Source organism: Melospiza melodia, chromosome 18, assembly GCF_035770615.1.
Source record: "Melospiza melodia melodia isolate bMelMel2 chromosome 18, bMelMel2.pri, whole genome shotgun sequence".
Classification (NCBI taxonomy): domain Eukaryota; kingdom Metazoa; phylum Chordata; class Aves; order Passeriformes; family Passerellidae; genus Melospiza; species Melospiza melodia.
Genome location: NC_086211.1, coordinates 5,148,880 through 5,175,488, shown reverse-complemented (window position 1 = coordinate 5,175,488; position 26,609 = coordinate 5,148,880). Strand labels below are relative to the sequence as shown.

Here is a 26,609-nt window from a genome sequence, read left to right as displayed (position 1 = left end):
GGGAAGAATTGGATGAGTTTGGATGGTGCTGCCACCATCCTTCAAATCCATGCAGACTAAAGTTCTTGAGGCTGGAGAATCGGAGCCTGAAAAGATGAAAGCCCAGCAATATTAACAGCCTGGGATAGCTCATCAGGAAAGGTATTTCTGTCCTTCAGCAGAGATGGTTTCAGCTCCTTTCCTCTCAGCTGGCAGCCCACAAAGGCAGGTTTAGTTCTGGGGATTTGCTGCCACTGCCCGGGTCTGAAGAGGAGCCCTCCTCCCTCCCCTCATGTTTGCACACCAGGGAAGAAAGAGACAAGCAGGCCAGCATGGCAAGGCACAGGCCAGCATGGCAAGGCACAGCATGCCAGCCCCTGTGGCCAGCATGTCCCCACAGCCCAGTTTGTCCTCCCCTCTGGGGGAGCACAGGGGGCAGAGAGGTGGCAGAGCCTCCATCAGCCTTTCACTGGTGACACTGTGGTTCTGTCACCGTGTCACCAATGCCACGGCCCAGCTGTGGCAGAACCAGCTCTGCCTCTCTCTGGGGCCAGGCTGGGACCCCACAGGCTTTGGGATGTGTGTGATGCTAAAGCAGCAAGGGGGAATTGCATTTACCTGAGAGCAGGGGTGAGTTTGACATCCAAAGTCGGTGAAAAACCCCTTGGTGTCACTGCTGTGCTGCCCTGCAAGGACTGTGGGCAAGGATTGCTCCATCACAGGCACACCAAGCTCCAGAGAGGGACTATCAGTGCTCCCAGGACAGCCATACCCACAGTATCCCCAAACCACGCTGGGATGCTGAGATTTGCTCCAGTAATTCTTTATTGGGTGGAAGCACCTGCAGGCTCGGGGTGCAGTCCCAGCACTCGCACACACACGGTGCCCACAGGGAGCCCCTCGGGCACCGGGGCCGCCCCAGCACATCCCTGCCCGGAGAGTCCCACTGCCACCTCGTGGGAAAGGGATGCATCACCTCTGCTCTGCAAACTCCTCCGGCCAGAGCCCGCAGGAGCCCCCAGGAGCTGCCGTGCAGGGAGGAGGTCACACAGAGCAGAGGCAACACGAATTAATCCGATCCTTCCGTGGCTGTCTCCATCCCTGCTCCCCAGTGGAAAGGCTCCCTGCAACAGCCCAGAACCTGCTCCTGCACTCTGCTCTCACCAGGGTGATCCACAACAACCCCTGGATGTCCAGGGATGGAGCTCAGGAGATGAAATATTGGTCCCAAGCAGAAGAATCAGGGGTGAGGCAAACCCATGTATTCCCTTGTGCTCCCAAGTTAGCACCTGGTTAATAAAATAATGGTTCTGTTCATTTTTATCAGGATAGGCCACAGACAATGAAAACACTGCTCCACTGAGCAGTCAGAGAAATAAGGAGGCTACAAATCTCCCCCACAGAGGGAATGAAGCAGTGAGCAGCCTCTCATGGCTTTGAGAAACCAGCCTACAGCCACTTCCAAAAGAGGTCTGGAAACAAATCACTATTGCTGAAACTGCTGTGGGTGGAGAACATCCCACACCACAGACACAGAGAGGTTCTGCTCTCTGCTCCCCCCAGCCATGGAGCCTCCAGTTTGCACTGGTGTGGTGAGAGGGGGACCATCAACCCCTCTGGCCCTGCAGCATCTCCCTCCCTGCACCTCTGACCTGGCCAAAGAGCCACAGCACAGGCAGAGAGCAGGAAGGGAGGGACAATGGCCCTTCCACAGCCCTGGACAGGGATGGGACACTGTGGGGTGCCATGCAGGGCCATGCTCCTGCTTTCAGGGCTGTTCTGACCCAGGCACTGGGTGGGCAACCTGAGCTCTGCCCTCCTGAGCTGCCAGCAAGGCTGAACCAGCTCTGACCCACAGCCAGTGAAGGAAAACAGTCTTAAAAGTCTGTGTGCTGGGGAAGGTATCCCTGGGCCCCACACCAGGGCCAGAGGGGATTGACACTGTCCTTTGCTCAGCAGTCTCCATGCCAGGGAGCCTCTCACAGCCCAGGAGCTCCAGGAAAGCAGCACTCAGGAAGCACCACACCTTTGATAGCCCCCTTGGGGCCTCTCACAGTCCTGCACAGCTCCAAGAACACAGCACTGAGGAAGGACCACACCTTTGATGGCTCTCTCTGGGCCACTGGGAAAAGGAACATGAAGCTCCTGAGCTTTACTCTTGTTTTTTCTGCTTCCATATTTTGGACAGGCGGAACTTGTTCTTCTTCCTCTCTGGCTCGTGGCTCTCAAGAGATCCATCTGCAGGAGAGGGAGCAGACACAGAGCAGGCTGAGACCCACAGCCCCATTGAGCCCCAGGGCTGCTCTGGAAGAGGAGAAAGGGTCCTTACCCAACCTCTGTATCATGTCTGCCAACATCTGGTCTTCCTCTTTCTCTCTGCAATGGAACAGCATGGCATTAGGAAACTTTCCTGTGCACATGACAAGCTGGTAGATACCAAAGCCCATGCAAATACTGCTCTTATTCCCCAGTAAGAGATGACCAACCTCCACAGCATACCCTGAGAAGCTGCAGGAAAAAACCCAACAGTGAGAGTCTTAGACACGAGCAAATTCCATCTGGTTCCCTTGAGAGCAAGGGCCTGTGTGAGGATTTCCAGACCTTCTCCCAGCTGGCTGATGAATCATCAGAGTTCATGGAGTGGTGAGACACCAGCACACCCCAGGAGATGAGTGAAGCTGACACAGCAGCCCAGGGTGCTACAGAGGAGCTCACTGCCATCAGGGACAGGCACACTGCTGTCACCACCTTGTCCTGGCAGCACCACAATCCACAAGCAGGAGCTGCTGCTCTGAGGTCAACAAATGGAGGCTGTTCTCAGCATCAGGAGGCACAAACCCAGCTACTTGACAGTTTTCCTTTGAACTTGGGAAGGATCCAGTTCTTGGCTACAGTTGTTCTTCCACTTGCTGCAGCAGACATTCCTGACTTCATGTTCCCAGATTGCTCCTGTATCTCCCATACTGCCTGCAGCCTCCCCATCTCCAGCCTCTCCCTCCCCTCCCCTGCATTCCACATCTCCCAGCCCAGTTCTCACAGCAGCTTTAGCTTGAGAGAGAACAGGGCTGTGGTCCTGATCTCTTCCCAGCAGCTGCCAAGGATGCAAAGACAGCAGCATTCAGGACAAGATGTTGATGACAGGTGACCACCCACCTCTCATGGAGCAGAACTACAGCCACCCATCCACCCCTACAGCCTGGGCAGCAGTGGAAACACAGCAGTGCTGGCTCTGAGCAGCCTCACCTGAGCCTGTCCTCATCCAGGCAATCCACAATATTATTGCGGTCATTGACCGTGTTCAGGTACGACTCCAGCAGCTCCTTCTCCTGCTCCTTCTCCCTGGGAGTCTTCAGCTCCTCTGCACAAGACAAGGGAAGCCCATCTCACAGCTACAGGCAGTGCCTCCCCACTGTGGCTCCTGCCTCCACCCCAATTTTACAATCCTCACACTGAGGGGCACATCCTACACGCCCTCACCAAGCAGAGGTGGGCTGGGTGTCACAGGGAGTCTGCCCAGGGACACCCACAGTGCAACCCCTTCAGATCTGAAGGACATCCCAGGGCTGGCACACAGGTGGAGGTTCCCAGCAGGACTCCCAGTCCTTACCTGGTTTGCTCATGAGCCTCCGCAGCTCCATCTCAATGTTCCACTGCTGCTCCTCCAGGTTCTGCTGCTTCATCCTGGAAGGAATGACAGGAGTGATGGGTTACTGCCCTGCCATGCCCCAGGGCTGGACCCTTCTCCTCTCATGATAAAGCCTCATCTCTGTGCTGCCCACCACCTGAGCAGGGGCTGCTGGCTCAGGGGAAATCTTCCTCCATCACATTTCTGATGTTTCTCTCCTCACGAGCTCTTCACAGACCCTGGGTGCCCAAAGCCCACCAGCTAATGCATCAGGATGCTGGCAGCTCTCCCAGAGACACCCTCAACCCTTCTCATCTCAACTGGCATGGGATTGTTTTGGGCTGCCACACTCTCTGTCCTTCACTGCCCACAGGGAGTGCACGAGCAGAGAGGAGAATTTCTGATTTACTCACTTGTACATCAGCTCTGATTCCTGTCTGAGCAGCAGCTGCTTCTCATGGATCAGTTTGAACCAATCCACCATAAGGGCATCCTCAGACTCATCTACAGAGGAGACAAAGGGCAAGAAGCTGCATCAGTTCAGCCCCCCTGGCTCAAGCACACAATCTCTTGGGGGAGAGCCTAGGGTGACTTATGTGAGCCCCAGGCAACCTCAAGTGAAAAAACAGGAAAAAACCCAACAGTGAGAGTCTTAGACATGAGCAAATTCCATCTGGTTCCCTTGAAAGCAAGGGCCTGTGTGGGGATTTCCAGACTCCAAGTGAAAACAGGCAATTTTTGGAGCCCCAAGGGATGCAGGTCACTCCTTGTGGATTCAAGGAAGCTGCTTATGGATCCTCTGCTACAGGACTCCCAAAACTCTGATCCTCAGCCAAATTAACACAAGACCTTGCTAAAAAAATATTTATATTAATTTTGTAATAGATTATATTTTGTAATATATTATAAAATATATTACAAAACAGCCAGAGAAGGTTCAAAATTCCCCGGGCTTTATCTTTGGATACCAGGTACCTCTGGCAACCTGGTGACTCACATGAGCTCCTAAAAATGGAGCCCAGAGTGCCCAGGGGTGGGACCTGAGCCCCACAGCTCCCCAGCAGGGCAGAGCTGGCACCAGAGCTCCTCACCTCCCTCACAGGCACGCAGCTGCTTCTCCAGATCCACTCCCTTCAATTCCAGCTCATCCAGCTGCTTCTCGATGGCACAAACCTTCTCCTGGATCTTCTCCTCAGGGAGGTAGTCTGGGTGCAGCTAGGGAATAAAAATGTAGGGCCAAATGCAGCTCAGGAGCCCTGAGACTGCCTGGTGAGGTCACCACAGGGATGGGAAAGGGCATAAGGAGCCCAGGTACAGAGCCACAGCCTGGGAGGGCCAGGCCAGCAGAGGGGCAGAGCTGCTCACAACAGGGCAGGGGCCACTGCAGGGCTGTGACAATTCTGCTGTCATTGGCCACTGCAGGGCTGTGACAATTCTGCTGTCATTGGCCACTGCAGGGCTGTGACACTTCTGCTGTCAGTGGTAACTCCCCCACACCTGTCAGCCTGCAGAAATTCTCCTTCCTTCTGTGGGGAATGCAATGTCTGCCACAGTTTTGTTTGGCTCTGATTCCAGCTCTGATTGTCTCCCTGCATGGAAGATAACCAGCAGCTTCTCCACCTTGTTCTGCCCCACAGCCTTTCACCCTTTCCCTGGGTATCCCAACAAACCCTCCCAATAAGACAAACTTGGATATATCTGGACAAGCACTCCAGAAGGGTATTTAACCACCCCACCCATCTCCTCTTACACGTGGTTTCCAGCCATACCTTGGTTGGGGACACCACTTGAGGCTTCCCTTCGCTTTTTGAAACAGGGAGTTTAACTACAAGAGAAAAAAAATCACAACAACCTTTAAATAATTTTATGGTGTGGGACAGTGCCTGTCCCAGAGCACCAGAGCACAACAGGTCCCAGCTACCCAACAGAGGTCACAGATGATACACATGCATCCACATGACCAAAGTAAGAGACATCTCCTCACAGCCTGATTTACACCTTGTGGCTTGTCCCTCAGGGTTTCAACCCCAGGGAATGGACAGTCACCTAACTCAGGTGTGACTTTGGAATTTCCACCCATGAATACTCACTTGCATGTTCATTCACTATCTTGTCAAAACCCAAAGATATTTGTTGTGGCAAAACCCATTCCTTATTAAGGTTCCAAAGGGCAGCACAGAAAGACAGGGTTACTGTCACAGCAAACACCAGGACACACTAAAAATGTCCCCCTAGTGCTCTTTTACAAAGGAGTACCAGTAAATACTGATGAAACAAAGATGGTCTAGGGGACCTCAGTGTAGATCTCAGGAAACTAAGGTTCAATTCCTTCCACAAAACACTTCCTAGGTGAGAAGTCCCCACGGCCCCACTACACAGCATTATTCAGGCTCTGGACACCTATTAAAATCAATCCTTAAGCAGTGTGTATTTGTTCCACTGTGCCTCAGCTTCCTCTGCCCAACTGTGCTGCAAGGATAACTACAGAAGAGTGTGAGGTATTTGGATCCCCAAGGGGCTGGGCTGGATAATTACCACAGAGAGGGAACAGAGGCGTGAGTGGATGATGAGATAAGGGAGGAAAACTCTGCTATCAAAAGAGCAGGGCTGTAACAAAGGCAGCAGCGATGCAGGCTGAGCACACACAAGCAGAAAGGCAGGACAGACAGACATGGGGAGCCTCCTGAGAGTCTCTGGAGACTGAGGAAGAGCTCAAGGACAGCTCTCCAGCTGCCCATTGTGCTTTCTAGGAGTGCAAAGGCAGAAGATGCTGGATGTGGCTGTGCTGCTCCTGCACTGCTGGGCTCTGTCAGGGATCCCTTCCCTCTGGATGCTGCTGTTTGCTGCCTGTGCATTGCCTGCAACCCACACTTCTCTTAAAGATTCCTCCAAGAAGGACTTGTCCTGCCTTGAGCTGCCTGCCCAAACAACATTTCCCTCTCCCAGCCCAGTCCTGCACCTCTGGGCTCCTCCCAGGTGGGCTCTGCAGCACCCCCAAGCACGGCAGAGAGCTGCAGCCCTGATGGAGAGAAGGCCAGGGTCACTGCAGGGGAGAGCCTGTAAAGTGACACCCTGGGACCAGCTCGGGATCTGATATCCCCTGATACCCTCGGGTTGTGGCCTGACAGACACAGGATGGGCTGGATGCCTGCCAGCAAGCTGGAAGTAGGACAGCTGGCAGGAAAAGCCTGGAGCCTCCTTTCTCAGCAGAAAACATCACCTACCACCAAAGAAAATGAATGATTACAGCAATGCTCACCATCCACAGCTCAACACCAGCCCAGGACTGAGGGCAGGAACAGCAGCTGACTGCTCGCAGCTCTGAGTGCTGAGGAAAAATCCACAGAGAGGAGCAAGAGCTCTGTCCCTACCCCACAGCCTGCCCAGTGACAGCAGCAGGAACCAGCCTTTCAGCTGGGGAAAAGTGGGGGGACACTGCCAGGAACATTTCCCAATGGCCCTCCCCCATGGCAATCAATAACCTTTAGAAAGACAGATATGAACCCAGCCTCCCTTATCTGAACAGCTCACTCACTTTTGGGAGAGACCGGAGCTGAACCCTGGGGCTGAGGCTGAGGGAAGAGGAGCTGGGAAGTTTTGGGAAAATGCTGGCAAAGGAGGCACAGCAAACTTTTAAAAAAGACAGCACAACTGGAGACTGAATGTTTGGTAGCTGTCAAAGGTGGTGGAACCAGCTGACAAAAAATAAAGATGAGGCCATGGAGCCACCAGGATCCATCCTGCTTGCCCAAGACAAACTTCAGGGGCAGGACTGAGCCCTGCTGTGTGAAGCTTCTACTCCAGACAGGTAAGACACAGCAAGATGGGGCAAGGAAAAGGGAGACAAAGAAGCTGAGCAAACAGGACAGCAGCAAACATTAGGTTAGCTCCAGAAAATTTCCTCAGCATTGTGGTGGGATGCGTCAGAGCAAGGAAAACTTGGAGGAGAGGTGCACAGTAAAGCTATGGTTGAACAAACAGGAGTAAGAAACTGGATTAAGAGTAGGAAAAAACTGGTCAGGACACCTTTGAATATCAAAGAAACAGAAGCCTTGGCTCCTGCTCCTGTGGGTCCTGCCAGCTGGAGTCTCTGGATGACAATTCTCTGCATTCCTTTTATTTCCTAAAGCCACCCAGCTGAAGAAGAACAGAGACATCAACTAGATCCCAGTTCCCCAAATTAGGAGATGGTCCTCTTCATAGCACTTCATAAGTCCAAAGAATGACAGGGCAGTGACCTTGAAAAATTCCTATTTCAATTTCTTCCTTTCCCACTGAATTCTCTGGCCTTGCTGCTTCCTGCTCAGGCCAAGCTGGCTAATAAAAATCAATTACCCAGACTCTGCCCCCATGACAGCAGCCAGAGGATCAGTCACAGAAAACTCTGGGACACATAACCCCCCCTGACCACTCAGGCTGTTCCCTGACAGTGCAGGGGAGAGGGTGACTTCAGTAGACAGAAGAGACCTTACATGTAGCAGTGCTTGTTTTCAACTGGTTGCCATCTTCCTCCTTCTTGGCAGACCCTCCAGGATCTTTCCAGTCTTGCTTTGCATTCTGACAGCTCCTGATAAGATCTGAGCTGGGAATCAACAACTTCTTCGTGAATCCACCAGATGAAGCTGGATTAAGAAGCACAGAGAAGTTTTGGGTAAGAAATTTCAATTTTATCTCACAAAAATCCCTTTAATGCCCAATGTCTCTGGCAGTCACCACTACCAAACTCCATTTCTAGTCCTAGTTCTCTCTTGATGATAATGAAGGGCATAAACCCAAAGTAAACAGGAAAAAACACTCATTACAAGGCCAGAGTAAGAGGAGAATAAACATTTGGGAGGAGAATAAACAGCTGGGAACCATCACTAAGATTTCTCAACATTATACAATCATGCAAGAGAGGGTAAGTGGAATCTTGCAGGCTGTCTTGCAGAAAAGGGAACCCTATGGATACTGAGTCCCTCTCCTTGGGGAAGGATAGGAAGCCATCCATCAAAAATAAAGGCACCACAAGGCTAAAGCAGGTGCAGAGAGCAAAGATCCCTGAAAGCAAAGGCACATTCTCCACCAACAATCCTTGCAGTACAATGCCTGTCCCTTTCCTGATCAGCAAAACGAAGGCAAAGCTTTTATCCTTCATACCAGAGTCCTGCTTTGCTGGTGGGACAACTAATGGGCTTGGCTTTGGCTCCTTCTGTGCTGGGCTCCCTGCTCCCACCTGGCAGTTATCAGCAGGTTTCTTAGAGCCACCTTGGTCCCTGCAAAGAAAAAAGACAAAGATAGGAAAAATCCCTCATGCAGAATGGTCCACAGGAAAAGTCCTGGCCATCCTGGTGTGGATCTGGTGTGGAAACCCACCAGCTGCAAAGACACTCACTTGTTGCCCACAGGCTTCAACCGAGATCTCCACCCTTCTGGGCTCTCAGACTTGCTGTCAGCAACATTTGTGCTTCCTGAAGAAAAGAACATAGCAAGGGAAATAAAAATACACAAGAACAAAAGCATCCAATAAAAAGAAACAAGCCAGATTTGAGTCTCAGGAGAATCCTAGGAGATAAGGCATGCAGTGGGGCAGGTACTATGATGTTATTGCAGCAAAGCAGCACCAGCTCAACAAGTTTAACATGGGCAGATTCAGATACAATAGGGAGTAAGTAATCTAAGTGGCATTTTGTCACTTTCAGATCAATCACAGTTACAGAAATTCAGCTGCAGAGTACATGAACAGGCACATTCAACAGCAATACAACACAAACGGCTCAGATCTCAGAGACCAAAGGCTGGGGCAGGAAGAGACAAAAAAGCCCCACAAAGTCACAGCTAACTGCAAAGAGCCAGTTCTTCTGGCCCCAAAAAATACCAGCCACCTGAAAGTGCCTGGGACACTGGGAACCCCCAGATATCATCCCCTGGCCTACTGCTAAGTCACCATGATGGAAGCTTGGTACAAAACAGACAAGGAGGCTGGGTGACTTGCAACTGCAATCAAAAAACCATCCCAAAGCTCTGGCAAGGTCTCCCACCTGGGAAACCCTAAGCCTTTGAAAGCCACCATGATCTCAATGTTTGATGACAGCAAGTACAACTTCAAACACCTGGAGATCCTCAGAGCAGTAGAATTCCCCATGCTAGAGGGAGCAGTTGCACAGGGATAGTGCACACAGGGAGAAAACACAGCTCAGAAAGCACTCACAGACACAAAGGACAGAGTCATGGACACATTTGCTGCACTGGTCCAAGAGGAAGGCATAAAGTTGGAGTGCTGTGTCCAGGCAGAGCTGTGTGAATCATTCATCCTCACCTTTGATGCCTTTTGGCTCTGGCTTGTGCAAAGGCTCAGCAGGTTTGCTGGCAGCCTGGCTCTTGGGCACAGGGTCTGTGATCTTTTCCTGCTTTGGTGCTGGGTACCCTGTTTTACTGGACTGTGGTTTTGGAGCTGGACTCTGAGAACTGGGGGGAGAAAACTTGCCACTGCAAAAAAGAACAACTTAATGAGTCTTTTTGAAAGGATGGACCTTTTTATTTGCCTCTGTTCCAATGATTTGTATGTGTCCCTCTACATGCCTTTAAAACCGAGCCACAAGAGCAGTCAGGACAAAGCAAAGAAAGGTGCAGGGGCTTCTCAAATTATCCCAAGGAACATCTTGGCAGTAAAAAGGGAAAGGGAAACAGTGCTTACCTGCCAGGTGCTGAGGAGCCAGTGGAACTGAGTCCTCCTGGCCTGCTTGGAGCAGCGCCTGATGCAGACAGAGCCTGTATAATATGGTTACGTGCCTGATCCTTCCCAGCAGTCACCCGACTGACCTCAGCAGTGCTTCTGGCAGGGGCAGCTTTATCAGGGCCCTGAGGAGACTGGACTTGTTTTTGAGTCTCAGGAGATTTATTGCTGGAGGACTCCAAAGAGCGAAAAAAGTTTTCTCGTGCTTGCTGTGTTTTTGTTGTGGAGGATGTCCAAGGAGGCTTTGCTGGGGTGCCTTCATGGGGATCTGATTTATTCCCCAAAGAGGCACCTTTGCAGTCATCTGATTTATTTACAGCTGAGGAGGACCATGGAGTATTTACACTTTTGAAGCCAGAGCTTCCATAAGATGAAACAGATGGCTTGGTTGAATTAGTGAGGCCTTCCTGGCTGGGTTTCTTCAACACCTGCTCTGGTTTCTTGGGTTCTGCTGCTTTCTGGAACGCCCTGGCAGCAGCAGGGGCTGGGGCACTGTCAGGCTGTTTCCCAGTACTGTGGAGACCAGAGATCTGGACACTGTCTGGCTGCTGGTGGCTGGTGCAGATGAAGGTACCGGGCTCAGGCCCAGCTTTGTAGCTTCCAGGAAGAAGCAAGTTCCAACACTGCCTGCACCTGTGGATACAAAAATGTCAGGAAACATCCTCCAGAGTGCTGGGAAACACACAGCTGGGAGTGCAGGCACGACTCCACCACCCACAGGAGGGTGAAGGCACCACACTGGCAGTGAGCAGACCCTGTGTGCACACTCCTCAGGCACCAGAACAAGAGCTGTTGATAGCACAGCCTGAAGCAGGAGGGGTGTGGATGAAAACAAACCAGTGGAGACGGTTTCCCTTACACACAGGTCAACAGCAAGCCCAGATTGCCTCCACTCTGAATAAAATGTGCCACACCACTCTCTCCAGCCCCAAAGAACCAGGCTGGCCCTCTGTGAGCCCCAGGGCTGTGCCCCTGCCTTGAAGAGCTGCTGTACCTGAAGCAGTTCCTGTGATAGAGCTTCCCATCAACCAGGTAGCGCTGCACCAGGTGGACGTGCTTCCCACAGACCCCACAGCTGCTGCTGGGCACATTCCCACTCTCTGCCAGGACCCTCTTCTGTGGGGAGAAGCAGAGGGTGAGCAGACGAGAGCGTGGCACTGGGCACAGCTAGAAATCTCCCAAGAAGGTCAGTGTTTGGCCTGCACAGCCAGGACAGAGAAGTGACACCCAGGAAATTCCCTCTCCCTCCAATCCCTTGGTCACAGAAGTGGAACAGCCCTTGGAAGGACAGAGCATGGGGAATATGTTCCCACAAAACCAGAGAACCAGGGTGCCCTGTCTGCCTATAGGCAAAGGTCTCTGATTTAAATGAGCTGGGAAAGGGCTTCTACCCTGTTTTCATCTCTACTCTGTTTTGAAGCCATATCAAATAATTGGATCAATGTTTTCTAGCAAAAAAACCACTACATCCTGTAAAATCTCCATTCCCAATATCTAGGAACAGCACAGGTTCCATGTCCTAAGACATCCACATCCTGTTCAGGAAGTATCCAGGCTGACTGATGGTTTTCCAGTGACTCCCACCTCCATCTATGCCAGAATTAAATCACTCATACTGAACAGAAAATTTAGGAACTAAGTCCTTACCAGCAGGAGCTCTAAACCAGCCCAGTACTCTCCATCTCACTGGGCAGATTTAAGGTATAAAGAACACCCAAACCCACATTTCTTACTGTGGTAACTGGGGAGGTTTCCTTTGGCTTGGCTCTGGCTGGTGGGTGGGCAGGAGGCAGTTTTGGTGGCACTGGCTTGGGGGGCTCTGGAGCAGTTTTCTTCCCAGGATGCTGCTCTGGAGATTCAGAGGAAGGACGCTTGATTCCAGCCATGCCTCCAACTGGAAGAATGGAAGAAGGGAATATTTTAAAGGAAAACTCACAGGTTTAGGAATAATTTTTAAAGTAAGAATACCCAGAGGCGCCTGATGGGTAACATGAAAAGCACACAAGGAGACACACACTTCCTTCATGAGCAGCTCTGTACTGGACTGAGGGGCAAGAGGCAGCGAGTGAATTGTAACAACATTCTGAAACTGCTGATTTTTCTCTTCCCAGGGAATTTCATGAACAGAAATGCAAGAGGGCAGAAATGCAATCAGGGAATTTCATGAACAGAAATGCAAGAGGGCAGAAATGCAAATTGCCATCCATTGCTGGTGAGAACAAGACCTTGGGTTTTCAATTGCAGCCCATGGTTTGGCTGGAAATGATCCCAGCTGGAAGAGGCCCTGCTGGAACAGGCAGAGGAGTCATGGCTAAGGAGATGAAGGGTTTGCAAACAGAGGGTTTGCTTCATTGAAGTCCTTGTGCTCCAGATTTCCTACAGAGCCTGAACATTCACTGCTACAAGTGTCCCTCCCATACCCCAGCTGGGACTCCCACAGAGCAAACAGCCTCGTTGAATGTGGAAATGACCACTAAAAATGGGTAATTCTGCAAAGACTTGGAGGTGCCATGAAGATGCTGATGTGGAAACCAAGAGCTGCCACAAGCAGCCTGAAAATGCCCAATTCTCTTTTCTTTGCAGATGGAATAGAACCCCTCAAAATTCACTACAAGTGGAGAAAAGAGAATCTCCAGCACACTTCAGTCAAGCAGGGAATGGTGCCCTGTGCCCTGGGAGGTGCAGGGAACCTTCCCTGGGAAATAAGGCTTTGTGCAAAGTTTTTACAGACACAAACCCCAAGTGTCTCACGGGGATGTTATTCTTGCACCACTTCCTATTCTGAATGAGATGTCTCTGTGCTCCTTGTGGGATATTTGAGCCACAGCTCCACTTTCCAAGTGACACTTCAATGGCCACTCATCTGAAAAGAGATTATACCCTGCTCAGTAAACACAGAAAGGGCAGGGAGCAGAGAGGGAGCCCAGTTCCCAGCAGTCTGCCTCAAGAGAGCCAAGTTTCCAAATAAACACCCAGCACTCCCAGTGCAGGGAGCAGGGCACAGTTAAACATCACACAGCTCAGGCTCAGAGTGTCCCTCACTCCCCAATGTGCCATTCACTGAATTCCCAAAGCCCAGCACAAAGATGGGTGGCTTCAACTCTGCTCACCCACAAGAGCATGGCCTCACTAAAGCCCTGTCTGCTCTCCCTGCCTGCCCTCCTGTGTCCTGCTTGTTTCAGGAACCCATCTGAAGGGCACGGCTGTGCGTCCGCGACTCCGCTCCGTGTCAGAGGGCACATTCCTCATTTTCAGACATTCCCATTCACCCCAGCAACAGGAATGCAACCCAAGTGTTTTGAGGGACACTTGTGGGAGTATAAAAATGTGCTGTGCTTGATGATGTTGCAGATAAATGCAGGGAGGAGGGGGCAAAGACCCCAGCCTGACCCAGGTTCTCACCACTTGGCATGAACATGACAGAATTTGTTTGATTTCAATCAGAACAGTTTTAAAATAAGAAATAAAAAATGAAGAGGGAGAGAGAAGAAGTTGTGGAGGGAGAGAAAAAGCATGCACAAATGTGTAAAGAGGCGGAGAAGTAGGAAGAGTTTAAGCATTAAAGGCAGTTCTGAGTGAATTGTGCTTTCTTTCCAAGATGTAGGACATTTTCAATACATATCTCTCCATTTACATTCACCTTAACCACTTAAGTCATTCATGTCCCACTTTAGAAAGTTTCCTCTGGAGGAACCTGTAAAATTGGTTTATTATATTACCTCATTTTGTGTGAGCTTAAAGCCAAATATAAACCAAGACTACAAAAATGCCCCTGTGAGCTCAGCTAAACTCTCCACTACATGAATATAATGCCTTGGCAGCTCTGTTTTATGTTTGACAGAATTTCTATCACAATTATGTCAGTTAGGGTGATAATTTTCTTCTCCTTCCTTCCATCAGTGCTGCTGTGCTGTACGAGCCCTACCACTGATGCTGTCACATTGGCACAGCCTCACAGACAAGCTCAGCCTTGTTCTGCTGCATGCTCTCACCAGCCCTCAGGCATGGCAAAGACTGGAACAGGGGTGGAGGTGCTCAGGAATGGAAAGCTGAGGTGGGGACGATGGAGAGGAACCTTCAGTGCTCCCCTCTGGCTGGACCACAAGAAATTTTAAACCGCATTTTAAATTTTAAGGTAGAGTTTCAAAGACAAGACACGGCCCTGTACCCTATTCCAAAAGCACTGGTGCAACTGTAGGCTGGTGTGCAAAGAGTTCAGATCCCCCCAGTGAAACAGTTCTGGTACTAAGAAGGCCTCTGTGCAGTTTATTTTGCTTTTTCCAAGCTTGTCAGGAGGAAATGCAGCCCTGATGCAGCCTTGAAATGAAGCCCTGATACTTCCCAGCCCTCCAGGGAATATGGTACTTACTAGGAGACCGTCCATGGAAGTAGTTATAATACTGGGAAACATAGGTGAGGATGCTCAGCCTGTCTGGTACCTTCAGAGCAACCATATCCTCTGCATCCAGCAAGGCTGGGATCCCCAGCTCCTCCTCTGCCACCCGAAATGCCTGCAGAAAGGGAAAAAGAAAGGGAAAATAAAAATAAAAATAAAAACAGAGGGGTCTTATCCATGGCAGGCAGCAGAGCTGCTCCTCATCATAGGTAAAAAAGTTCACTGCAAACAGCCCCACTCAAATAAAAACAACTCTACTGGGGAACAGCTGCACCAGTTTAACTCCTACATCATAGGAACCAACGGAGTCATGGCTTCCAGCCACTGCCTTGAGAAACCCAGGCAAGGAGCCAAAAATCTGGCCTGGCAAGCTGGCCATAGCTCAGTGCTCAGTAACTCACCTGGGCTTGCCTTGCTCTTCCTGCAGCCTGCCTGTGTGTGTGCGTGCACAGCTGCAGAGAGCCAGGCTGGCAGAAGGGGATGTGCCAGGCCAGGCTGGCAGAGCTGCTTCCAGGCTCCCAGCCCAAGCTGAGCTCTCCCCAATTAACGGTGGGCTGGTAGGTGCTTGCAGGCAGCTTTCATCTCTGAGTGCTGGGCTAAAGTTTCCAGCCTCCTACTGCCTGCCCTTCTCCATCTGAAAATTGGGCTGCAGGAGGGACCCTGCTCTCCCAGAGCAGAAAGGGGGAGAAGAGGTGTAATACAGAAAAATTCCTGATACAGAGCTGCCTTCCAGTTTAACTGTTTCCGTGCTGCCTAACATGTATTTGGGGTAGATATTCCTCTTTCTGGTGTCCTCTGCTTTGAAACTGCAGAGGACACCAGGAAGAGGTGTTAAAGGAGGCAAAAGCTATTTTCTCTTGCCTCTGAAAAAAGTCTTTAATAGAATACAAAAAAACTGCAACACCCCAGCTCAGTTTAAAGCTTTCACTAAGAACCTTCTCCAGCCTTGTTCCTTCCCAACTTATGGGAAAAAAATCCTTTTTCTCCCCCTTTGGAGCATCCCTGTTGAAATGCCAATACAGCAAAGGAAAACAGCACTTGTAGGACCAGAGGCACAAGGAAAGCTACTGCTAAAGTCCACAGTGAAAGGGTTAAAAAAAACCCCTTGAATATATTAAACCCCTCCGCATCTGACCTCTGGCACGGACACACACAGTGTTGGTGTACAAGCCAACCATTCCTGCTTAGAAGAAACAAACAGCCACTATTTTTCAGCAAGATAATTACCCTTTTTTTCCATTGGGTATCCCAGTAAAAATGCAACAGAGCTGACATTAAAAACGCTTTCAGCCAGTTACCACCGGCTGTGTCACCCCAGCTGCCAGCCCAGCCTGGCACTTTCCTGTCTTGCAAACTGGTACTTAATGCATTCCTTGGAGTGCTCCCCACTGCACAACTGGTCTGACCAGTCCAGTTTTCTTGCTGGACATTGGTGGTGTGATGTTTAGTGGGGACACAGGTCGTGCCACCTCCTGCCACAGGTGACAGCGGGCACAGAACACGAGCCAGGGGCTGCTGGACCACAGAGAGGAGGATGTTCTGTGCTCCCACCTGCTCTGGGCAGAGCCAAATGCAGAGAGCACCATCAGGACATGGTGTCCCCTGTGCCTGCAGCACCCTCGTGTTCCTGGGAGCTGCTCTTGCCTGGAGACCCAAGAGGATCAGCACCTAAAGGACCCAGTCACCTCCTGCTCTGCCTGCCTGCCCAGGCTGCCCTTTCAAGGACCAATGTCACAGACATCTTTTATGAAAAATCCTTTATTTAGGGTTTTTCCTCCTGAGAAGCTGAGAGGATTCAAGAACAAAATGTAAACATTGATTATCTGCTGCTTGGAATGCAACAGGTAGATCTTTGATTAGCCCATGTTAGATGTTTCTAATTAATGGCCAATCACAGCTCAGCTGGCTTGGACAGAGAGCCAAGCCACAAACTTTTTTTATCATTCTTTCTTATTCTATTCTTAGCTAGCTTTCTGATGGAATCCTTTCTTCTATTCTTTTAGTATAGTTTTAATGTAATATATATCATAAAATAATAAATCAAGCCTTCTGAAACATGAAGTCAGATCCTCGTCTCTTCCCTCATCCAAGAACCCCTGTGACCACCATCACAGACCAGCATGTTGTTTTTGCATCATGGTTTTCATCTGTGCAGCTCCAAGGGCTTTCCAGGGGAGGAAAGTGCCACTGCTGCCATGCCCATGCAAAATGGGAAAGTGATATGCTTGAGGCCACCTGAGCTGCCTGGCACAGGCTCCACCTGCTACACCACACCACCCTCCACCAGCACTGACTCCAGGTCTCTAGAAACTTTCCTCCTCTTTATATATTTTTGAAATCTCTAGCAAAAAAAAATGCCACCAAGTGAAATTTTTCACGGGTTTGGGGTTGGTCTTGTGGCACTTGAGAAATGACAAATTCTTTCTTATAGATGACCTTATATGGCCAACTGCAGCTCAAACAAGGCTTTTTTACATGCACAATGCAGCCCTTGAAAATAAGCCTCTGATGAGTAAGGCATCAAGGAGGGTCTGGAAAATAGCAGAGCAATAATTTGGGGAGAAATCAGCAAATCATTGTATCCCAAGGATAGGCAGAGCAAGGCAGGGTAGGAGCCAGGATGGAGAGAAGCCCAAGGGAGGCAGGAGCACAGAGAGGTGGAGGGACAGTCCCACAGACAGCACAGCCAGGACAGCAGGACACCAGCAGGGAAAGGACAACACAGACAAGGCAGCCCACAGCAGGTGGAATAAGGAAGAGAGAGCAAAACAAAGGACATAAAAGAAACTCAGAAAGGGGGAGGAGGGGGGGACACACAGACTGCAACAAAGGAGGGGAGCAACTCTTTATAAGCACAAAGAAGCTTTTCATGAATGAAAGCAGCAGAGGCAGCTCTCAGAGCTCATTTCCCAGACACAAGCAGACACCATCAGCCCAGCTGGACAAGGAGCAACACTCAGGGATCCTCAGCACTCCAGCCAAGATTCCACGGAGAAGAGGCCCCAGCTCCTGCCAAACAGCAACCCTCCAGGGCAAAACGCACGGTCTGAATCTGAGGAGAGGAACACACAGGGCTGAGCCCCAGAGTGTCACCAACTCCCCACAGGCTCCAGCCCAGCCCGGGCACTCAGGGTCTGTGATGGACATGCCAGGGATGAAGGGCAGCAGGAGCTAAGGAGCATGAGGGGACAGGTTTGGCTCTCCCAGAGGCAAGAAGCACTTCAGCCTGAGATTGTGTCACTGCTCCAGCCCAGACAGGGGTAAGCTGCCATGGTTTGCTCATATCCCAAGCTCCTGTCAAGCAGCCATGAAGCTGCATGGAGCAAAGCCAGGGGAAGAGAAGGGTTATAATTCACCGCCTCTCCTTTTGCAATGGAGAGAGGGAGAGGAAAATCCCTCCTTGGATCACTAAGACCATGCTAGAATCCAGTGCAGGAGGGGGCTGGCCTGCCTAACTTCTCTTTTCTTCGTGGAAAGAACATGAGAAACTCCAACACCAGGCTGAAATGTCCAGGCAGCACCCAGACAGGTTTTAGGATGTATCCACCTTGATCCCCTGCAGCAGGAAGGAACAGAATTGGGAGGACACTCCCTGTGCTTCCCCTCTCACACCAGCTTTTCCCCAGCTCCTGCTCCACCCCTCAGGAGCATCACACACTCAACATGCCCATGTTTTGAGCTCTGTCTGAGCTCCTGCTGCCACGGGACACACTGGGAACAGGCATCACTGTGTGAGCTAAGAAGAGTGAACAGCCTGAAGGTGCTTTCAAGCAGGACATTGCTGTCCTGAGGAGGAGGCTGGAAGGTGCAGAATAAGGCAAAAGACTGGAACCCAGCACAATGGGCACACTGTGTCTGCAGGGTTTCTGTTGCTAAATCACATGAGCAAAGTGCCACGTCCCAGACTAGACCAAAAGTAAACATTAGAAGTCACTTACCAGCTTGTTGTTCTCGTACACATTTTCTTTTCTGAGGGAGTCGAAGTTTCTGAAATACAGAAAGAGGAAAAATCTCAGGTTGGTGATGTAGAGTGAACTGCTCCAGTTCCAGCTCTGGCTCAGGGGACAGAGCATCCCATCCACCCCTGGACAGCTCCAGAGAGGGCAGCGTGGCAGATCCCACCTGAGATCAGACCTGCTGCACCCAGGACAGGGATGTGCAGCAGGCACAGCACCTGCCCACAGGCAGCACCAGACAATTCTGGCACATCTGCCTTTGCTGGCTCCCACAGCTGCCTGTGGACAGGACATGTTGGTGCAAAAACATCCCAGGTATATTGAGGGGTTCTGCTGAGACAGCCAGGAGCAACCTCTAATTCATGGGGTGGTTTCTTGGCCCCCAGAAAAGCCTTGCTGCCCTGTCACAGACATCTTTTTATGAAAAATCCTTTCCTGAGGATTTTTCCTCCTAAGAAGCTGAGAGGCCTCAGGTACAAAATGTAAACAATGGTTATCTGCTGCTGTGGAATGCAACAGGTGCATCTGTGATTGGTCTCATAGAGTTGTTTCTAATTAATGGCCAACCACAGTGAGCTGGCTTGGACTCTCTGTCCGAGACAGAAGCTTTTGTTATCATTCTTTCTTTTCTATTCTTAGCCAGCCTTCTGATGAAACCTTTTCTTCTATTCTTTTAGTATAGTTTTAATGTAATATATATCATAATATATATCATAATAAATCAAGCCTTCTGAAACATGGAGTCAGATCCTTGTCTCTTCCCTCAACCTGAGACCCCTGTGAACACGGTCACAGTTCCCTCCCACCTCAAAGAGACACACCAACACCTGCTGGCCAGGTATGAACACTGTCACCCCAAAAGTACTTTCCATGCTCTTCTCCTGCCTTGAAATTTGTCTCCACAGAGCTCAGCTCCAAGGAGGTCTCTCATGGAGCCCTCACACACTGCACATATCACATGCTTTTCCAACACACCCATATCCTCTGATCTCAGAAGCTCCTGGGTCCAGCAGCACATGAGTTCTGGCTTCAAATCTTCTTTTTTCCCTCTGGCAGAACTCCACAAAAGCAGCACCAGGGATCTGCCTGGGAAAACCTCTGCCCACACCATACTGCATCTGATAACACCAAAGCTGCCAGTAAAAATTTTAGCCTGCTTTCCCTAGGGCTGCAACTTTTGATTCGTGCTCATAATCAGCAACTGAAAAGGAAGTGACAATTACTGTTCACAAATCCAAGCCAAAGTCAACAACTCCTTTCTGCTGTCTCCAGACATCACTTCCCTCTTCACCTCTGCCCAGATTTGCTTTCCCTCTGCCGGGTCCAACCCAGATCCACACTCCCTGACTGTGCTGGGAGCTGAGACCCTGGGATGTGCTGGGACAGGGATGGGATGGCAGAGTTTGTGCTGCTGCAATTGGAGCCCTCTGGCAGTGCCCCCTCAGCCACAGCAGAGCGTGTCCCTTGCTGAGGGAACAGCACCATCAGCTTCGTTAGAAACGGGCTGCCACTTGCTAAGCAGGGAACACAAAACTGGATCCTGGCTGGCAGCCCTGCTCTGCAACACTGCTTCCTCCTGCCCAGGCAGGCTGGCAGGGTCAATCCCTCTCTGATAACACCGTTTCACCTTCCAATCCCTGTGTCTGCTGATACCTGAGAGGGGAATTCTCACCGACAAACAGAAAACAGCACCAACTTTGCATTCCTTGTATGTAGCACCTTTATATCTGATGTGGACCCACCTCCTTAGCCTATCCCTCTCCTGTGGGATGAGCCAGGGTAGCTCTGAGAGCAAAGCTGGCTCACAGCACCCTATTCATGAGAGAAACACATGATCTGTATCGCAGCGGGGGAACTTTTTCCACTGCTTGTAACAGCAAGGAGGCAGCCAGGTCCTTTATCTGCTCAGCACAGAAAGGGGAGCATTACATCATAAATAAGAGAGGAACCTTCCACAGCCTGGCTCATCGTGCCAATGCCTCCTCCCTGCTTCCCACATCTGGCATTGCTGTGTGGGACAGGGACAGAAGGAATGGCAGATAAAACCCTGAGGTTAAACTCCCCCAAGCAGTAAAGACAAGGCACATCCCACCTCTAAACCACAGAGTCCTTCCTGCGCACAGTCAAAGGGAATTGCAAAGGTTTCTCTTCAAGCAGTGCTCCTGCCCAAAGATTTCCCTTCCCTGAGACAATGGATTAAAAAGCAACAAAAATAATCACGTGCCAAAAAAGTCTCAGTGGAACAATAGATACAACCATCCTTGGGTTAATTCAGGCCAGAAAATTGGTTTTTTTTAAGACCCAGCTGAAGGAGGTGATATCAGCTCTTTGCCTCACTCCCTGTTCTGCTCCCAAACAATCTCTGTAGCATGGAAATGCAGCAAAACACTGCAAGAACAAAGAGCAGCTCCAGTTCCTTGGTCATTCTGACTTGTGAGACACTAGAATTATTTATTGTCAGTCAGTGCCTTAGCCACACTCAACACTGTTTGCTGTGGTGGTGCGTGCACTCCCTGGCATGCAGCAGAGACCTACAAACCCCAATCTTTTGATTGTGATGTCTCAAATCCCCTTCTGTTCCTCAAAAGAAAGTGCAAACAACCAGGTTATTTGGTCATTTCAAGAGTCCCCTGACCTCTCAGCATCATTCTTTCCTGGCTAGTCAGGTGAACTGCTTACATCTAATATTTCTTTTGGAAATTGATCTTGCTGGTGCATCTCCTATCTTGGAATATCAAAGCTCTCTGGACCAATGTAATCCTAAGACAGCAAAGGTAATACAAACAGAGAAGTAGGAGTTCTCCACTGAGAAAACACAGGCAACTGAATTAATTGGAAAATGTGAAAAATATAAATGCGACCCAAGAGAGGCCTCCAGTGTTGGAAACAAATCAGAGTGGAGTGCACAAGCAGAGGAATAGTTTTATTCCTGTTTTAAAACAGGGGAAGTTTTTAGCTCTGAAAAAAAAAATCCTTCCCTTAGCAAATAAGAGGCTGAGCATTTCCCATGCCCACAAATCTCTGTGACCACCCCCTGCTCCAGCTGCACAGACCCAGCACTCACAAACATGCCACAGTCCTCTGCAAGCACATGTGCCTCCACAGGAGGAATCTCTGCTGCTGCAAGCACCAACTTGATTGGAAACTTGACCTTGGAACAGACTGAGCAAAAAAAAATAAAATCCCAGAGCCTCAATGGCACCAAAAAAGTTTCTTCTTTTAGGCAACTTTGTGTTACTTTCTCTACAGACAGTAAGATGTGCAGTGAAAAGGAACACTGTAAAGGAGTGAGGCACCCTTTGCCAGCTCCCAGCCTTGGAGAGGAGCTCAAACCCAGCCTGCTTTGCTGGGAACAGGAGCTCTCAGCTGTGCTCTTTCTGGAGATGCAAAGCTGGGACAAGGCTGGCAATTCCAGGAGGGAGATGCCCCCCATGTGCCCATCCTCCTCTGAGGAATGCCTGCCCCACTCTGCCATGCTCCTGCTGGCAAGCGACAGAATGCTGCCAAAATGAACCCCCAGCCATCCTCCCTGCCTATGCCTGTCACACAAACCACAAACCCACCGAGCCAAGGCAGCTCTGCCTCAGCCCAGCCTGCTGCTGACAGCCCATCCCCAGCCTGACCCCATCCTGCCCTGCTGAGCTGCCCCTGACCTGGAAATGCTGCAGGGGGAAGGAGCACTGCTGCTGCTCAGCTGCCAAGGGGGATTTCTCCACCAGCCCATTCCCAGAACACCAGCCCGGGAAAGAGCAAGATCCTGGATGAAGAGAAGGATCCTAATCAAAACCTTTCCTCGACATCTGGCATTAATATCTGAGTGAGCATGCACAGCTCCCCTGCCTCTTTAACTCATTCATCAGGACAAGGGCACTAAAATCCTGGCTGAAGCTTGCACAACCTTCACCACCACATGTGGCAGCTGCTAACCTCAGCTCCTACCATGAGGTTTCATGTTCCTCTGACAAGAGATGTCCCCAGGCTCTACAAGCATCCCAGAAAATGGGCTGCAGCCTGCCTGAAACAGTGTGTGTGCCCAGCTGGGACTGACTCTGAAACACTCTTTATCTGGGACAAAAAAAGTGGATTTCCATGGTAATTCAGCATGGATCTTCACTCCCCCAAGGATCCTTGCATGAGTGGGAAGTGAGTGGGAAATGCATTTCTAATTTTACACAGCTTGCCCTGTTCACTGGTAACACACAAGCCAACATTGGCCAAGTTTGAGAGGAGTTATCATATTTTCCATATGTTTTCCAGCAAGAAAACAGGAAGGAAGGAGAGACCCACACCAGCCTGCCCTCTGAGCCACATACTTCACAAGAGAAGCTCATGTTTATGTCCATGTTTTGAGCTTGAAGTTTTCCTGGTAATTTTTCAGGCTTCTTCAGGAGAAATCCCCTGCACTCAGCCCAAGAATGTCATTTGTGTAAAACAAGACAGAAAACACGCTGTTGCAAAACTGATGCTGTGACTGACTCATGTTCTGCAAGTAATCTGTGCAGCAGAGCTGCTGCAAACTCACCAAGAGCTCCAAACACCCCTTTCTAGTTTTACTTTCATTCTGGTGTTTTTAATCTTTAACTATAATCCTTGGTAGAAGCAAGGACAGGAGCCCAGGATGGACCCCTGGGAAGGAGAAATCACAGTCACACATGCACCCAGCTGCACTTCTCCACCTTTGTGCCTTGCACCAGGAACACTCAGAGAAGCTTTTTGGGATAAATGGAGAACCTGCACAAGTATTCTGCCCCAGGATCTGACACATGGCACCTGGCAAGCCTGGCCACCAACCACCCAAAAGCACCATTTCCTTGCAGCAGGACTTTGCCCAGTCAGTAGTACACGTGGTGCATTGCTGAATTACAGCACTGACACGGATGAAGGAGGTGACAAATAAAGGCTTCTCTTACTTTAACCTTCAGGCAGCCCTTGCTGAGCTGGTCTGAGTCAGAAAGAGCTTCTGTGATGTCCCAAATCAAGTCAGGCAGAATGTCCACCATAAAGGAAAATGAATGGCAACAGAGAGATGCCTCAAGGAACATCTTCCCTCTCCAGCACAGGAAAATTTATTTTAGAGATGTCTATCCACAACCCTTTTTGCACAGTTCAAGGATTATAAACAACTCACTAAACTGGGCAACAGGATTATTCCAGCTCTCCCATCGCTGTGCTCCGGATGGGCCAGCTGCAGGAAGCAGTCACAGCCCCTCCACTAGAACACCTCAACCCTCCTGCCCCGGTGTTTTGTGTTTTTGTGACTGTGAATCAAAGGAAGGAAAGGAAATATTTGGAGTCACATGGACATGACAACATGTCAGGAAGTCATTCATGGCAACACCACGGTGACAGAGCAAGCACCGGGACAACAAAGGGTGCCTGGAGCTCCTGAACCAACCTCTGCTGCCCAAGCCTGCTCCAGCTTCTGGCACGTTTCAAGGTAACAGAGGAGAGAAAACAAGGGTTCTTTCCTTGGGTTCAAGCAGAAGCAAGACACCTGCAAGAGGGATGGCTGCACACAAACCCATGTGGCAGGCTGTGCTGGGAGCATGAAGAAAAAGGGAGAAGATGCAGGACAGGAGGAAAACTGCAGTGCAGACCACCCAATCTGTTCTTCACCCAGCTGGGCACATCTGATCAGGAGAGACCTAATGTTTAAATCAACACTCCTGGGCACTCTTTCCCTTGCCTTCATCTTCCCCCTCAATCCCACCATCTCAAAGAGCCCAGAAGAAAAAATTAATCAAACTCAAAGAACCCCGGCTATGAAGCAGGATCTATGACTCCCTTTGGCCATTCACCTTCTCATATGCCAACATTTGGGCACGGACAGCTCAAAACCCACAGGGCACCAGAAATGGCCCCAGCAAGGCACAAAAAGCACTTAAGCTCCCACAGACAGAGCTCTAGATGGGAAAAACAAGGATGTGCAGGAATCCAGTGGCTGTGGGGCCCTGCCCTTTTACTGCATTTTGTTTAAATAGCCCTTGCCTCATGACTTGTGAGCACTGTGCTGCTGCTGGGCTGAGCAAGGAGAGCCCAGCCAGAGCAAACACAACAGCAAAGAAGGAAATGCTGCCCCAAAGATCAGTGCCTGAACTTGTTCTGCAACGGAAAGGACGCATTTGGAACATTTATAATCCGGCTACTGAGGGAAGAAAAGGGAAAAAGGAAAAATGTATGGAAAAAACCAGCACGTAGGCTGGGAGAGCAGAGCTTTTCTCTTGGAGATTCTCAGCGTGGGTGTGAGCAGAATGCTGCTGGTGAGGGCAAGAGCCCAAGGAAGGTGGAAGACCAGGGTCCACAGCTCAATGGATGGCAGGACAGCCACAGCCATCCACAACTTGTAGGATGGCAGGATGGCCACACCCTGGAGAGGGTTCTTGAGCGGATGGGGAACCTGGGGTCTGCAGCTCCATGGACAGCAGGATGGGCACAGCACATCAACAGCTCGATGGATGGTGGGATGGGTACGCCTCAATGGATGGAGGGATGGGCACAGCACATGCACAGCTTGAAGGATGGAGGGATGGGCACAGCCCAGCATGGGATCTTTGGGGACAGAAGACACGGGGTCCGCAGCTCGATGGGCACAGCCCAGCGAGGGTTCTTTGGGGATAGAGGACACGGGGTCTGCACCTCGATGGACGGCAGGATGGACACAGCACATGCACAGCTCGATGGACGGAGGGACGGGCAAAGCCCAGCGAGGGTACCGGGGGGATGGAGGACACGGGGTCCGCGGCCCGGCGCGGGTGCCGGGCCGGAGCGGGGCGTCCCTCGATGCCCGGCACGGTACTCACATGAGGTCGGGGCGGTGTCGGTGCAGGATGGCGCAGAAGGCGAGCCCGTCGCGGAACGAGGTGGTCATGTTGGTGATGCTGACATCGCGGTAGCCCTCGCACTGCTGGCGGCACCACAGCTGCAGGTTCTGGATGGCCGCCATGGCCCGCGGGGCGCCGCAGGGCCTGGCGGGGCCGGGCAGGCCCGGGACGGGCCGGGCAGGGCCGGGACCCTCCGCGCCGCGCCGTGCCCAGCCCGGGCCGAGCAGCCCGCGGGTGGCGGCCGGACCGGCGGCGGGAGGCGGGGAAAGGGGCGGCTCTCAGGCGGTTCTGGGGCGGTTCAGGGGCGGAGAAGCGGCGGGGAAGGCGCCGCCTCGCCTCGGGGAGCGGGCAGCAGCACCCCCGGCACAAGGGGGCCCGCACCAAGGGCATGGGAAATTTCCTCTGCTCCCGCAGAAAAACCCCCTGCCCAAGGGGCGGCCAGCAGGGGAGGCGTGAACCATATTTAGTCACTGGGAGGGATGTTTTCTCCCCATTTGGAGGAGAAAAAGTTAAAAAGTATCATAAAGTATCTAAATGTAAAGTGTTCGCTGGATAATCCTGGGCTGGGGGGGGCGGATACATCCCCAGCATCACCAGGTAACGCCGAGGGCGAGCGGTGCCGGAGCCGCAAAAGCCCCTCTGGAGAGAGAGAACGGGGAGGAGGGAGGACGAAGCTCGGCAGCCCAGACCCTGCTCAGAACCTGCCCAGAATCAGCCTAGAATCAGTCCAGAATCCATAACCAGCCCAGAATAAGCCCAGAACCTCCCTAGAATCAGCCCAGAACCAGCCCGGAGCCTGCCCCGAGGTCTCGCCGCGGCGAGGCCAGCCGGGAGCAGCGGCTCTGTCTGTCCCTGCTGGGGCGGCGCACCAGGCACCGGCAGTGCCGTGAAACCCTGCACTCGTTCAGGCTGGAGAAGCCCCGCGGGTTGCTCCCCGGCCCGTCCCCGCAGGAATTGCGGCTCGATAAGGGGAAGGATTGCGGCTCGATAAGGGGAAGGATTGCGGCTCGATAAGGGGAAGGATTGCGGCTCGATAAGGGGAAGGATTGCGGCTCGACAAGGCGGCCCCGCTGCCGTCCTGCCCCGCTGAGCTCGCTCCAGCGCTGCCATGGCCAGC

At 51.2% G+C, this 26,609-nt stretch overlaps 1 protein-coding gene across 1 annotated transcript; it reads right to left on the bottom strand.

Moving 5' to 3' along the window:
* Positions 1–786: 786 nt before the first annotated feature.
* Positions 787–25,635, bottom strand: MICALL2 (MICAL like 2). The gene is made up of 17 exons (XM_063171788.1): positions 25,472–25,635; positions 18,654–18,702; positions 14,689–14,830; positions 12,053–12,213; positions 11,314–11,435; positions 10,281–10,952; positions 9,903–10,072; positions 8,979–9,054; positions 8,744–8,859; positions 8,077–8,226; positions 5,374–5,429; positions 4,696–4,819; positions 4,018–4,108; positions 3,587–3,660; positions 3,223–3,337; positions 2,309–2,355; positions 787–2,217 (listed from the first exon to the last, which is right to left on the bottom strand). The coding sequence occupies exons 1-17, from the start codon at positions 25,612–25,614 to the stop codon at positions 2,132–2,134; spliced, it is 2,394 nt and encodes a 797-aa protein (XP_063027858.1). The 5' UTR covers positions 25,615–25,635; the 3' UTR covers positions 787–2,131.
* Between the last annotated feature and the right edge of the window lie 974 nt (positions 25,636–26,609).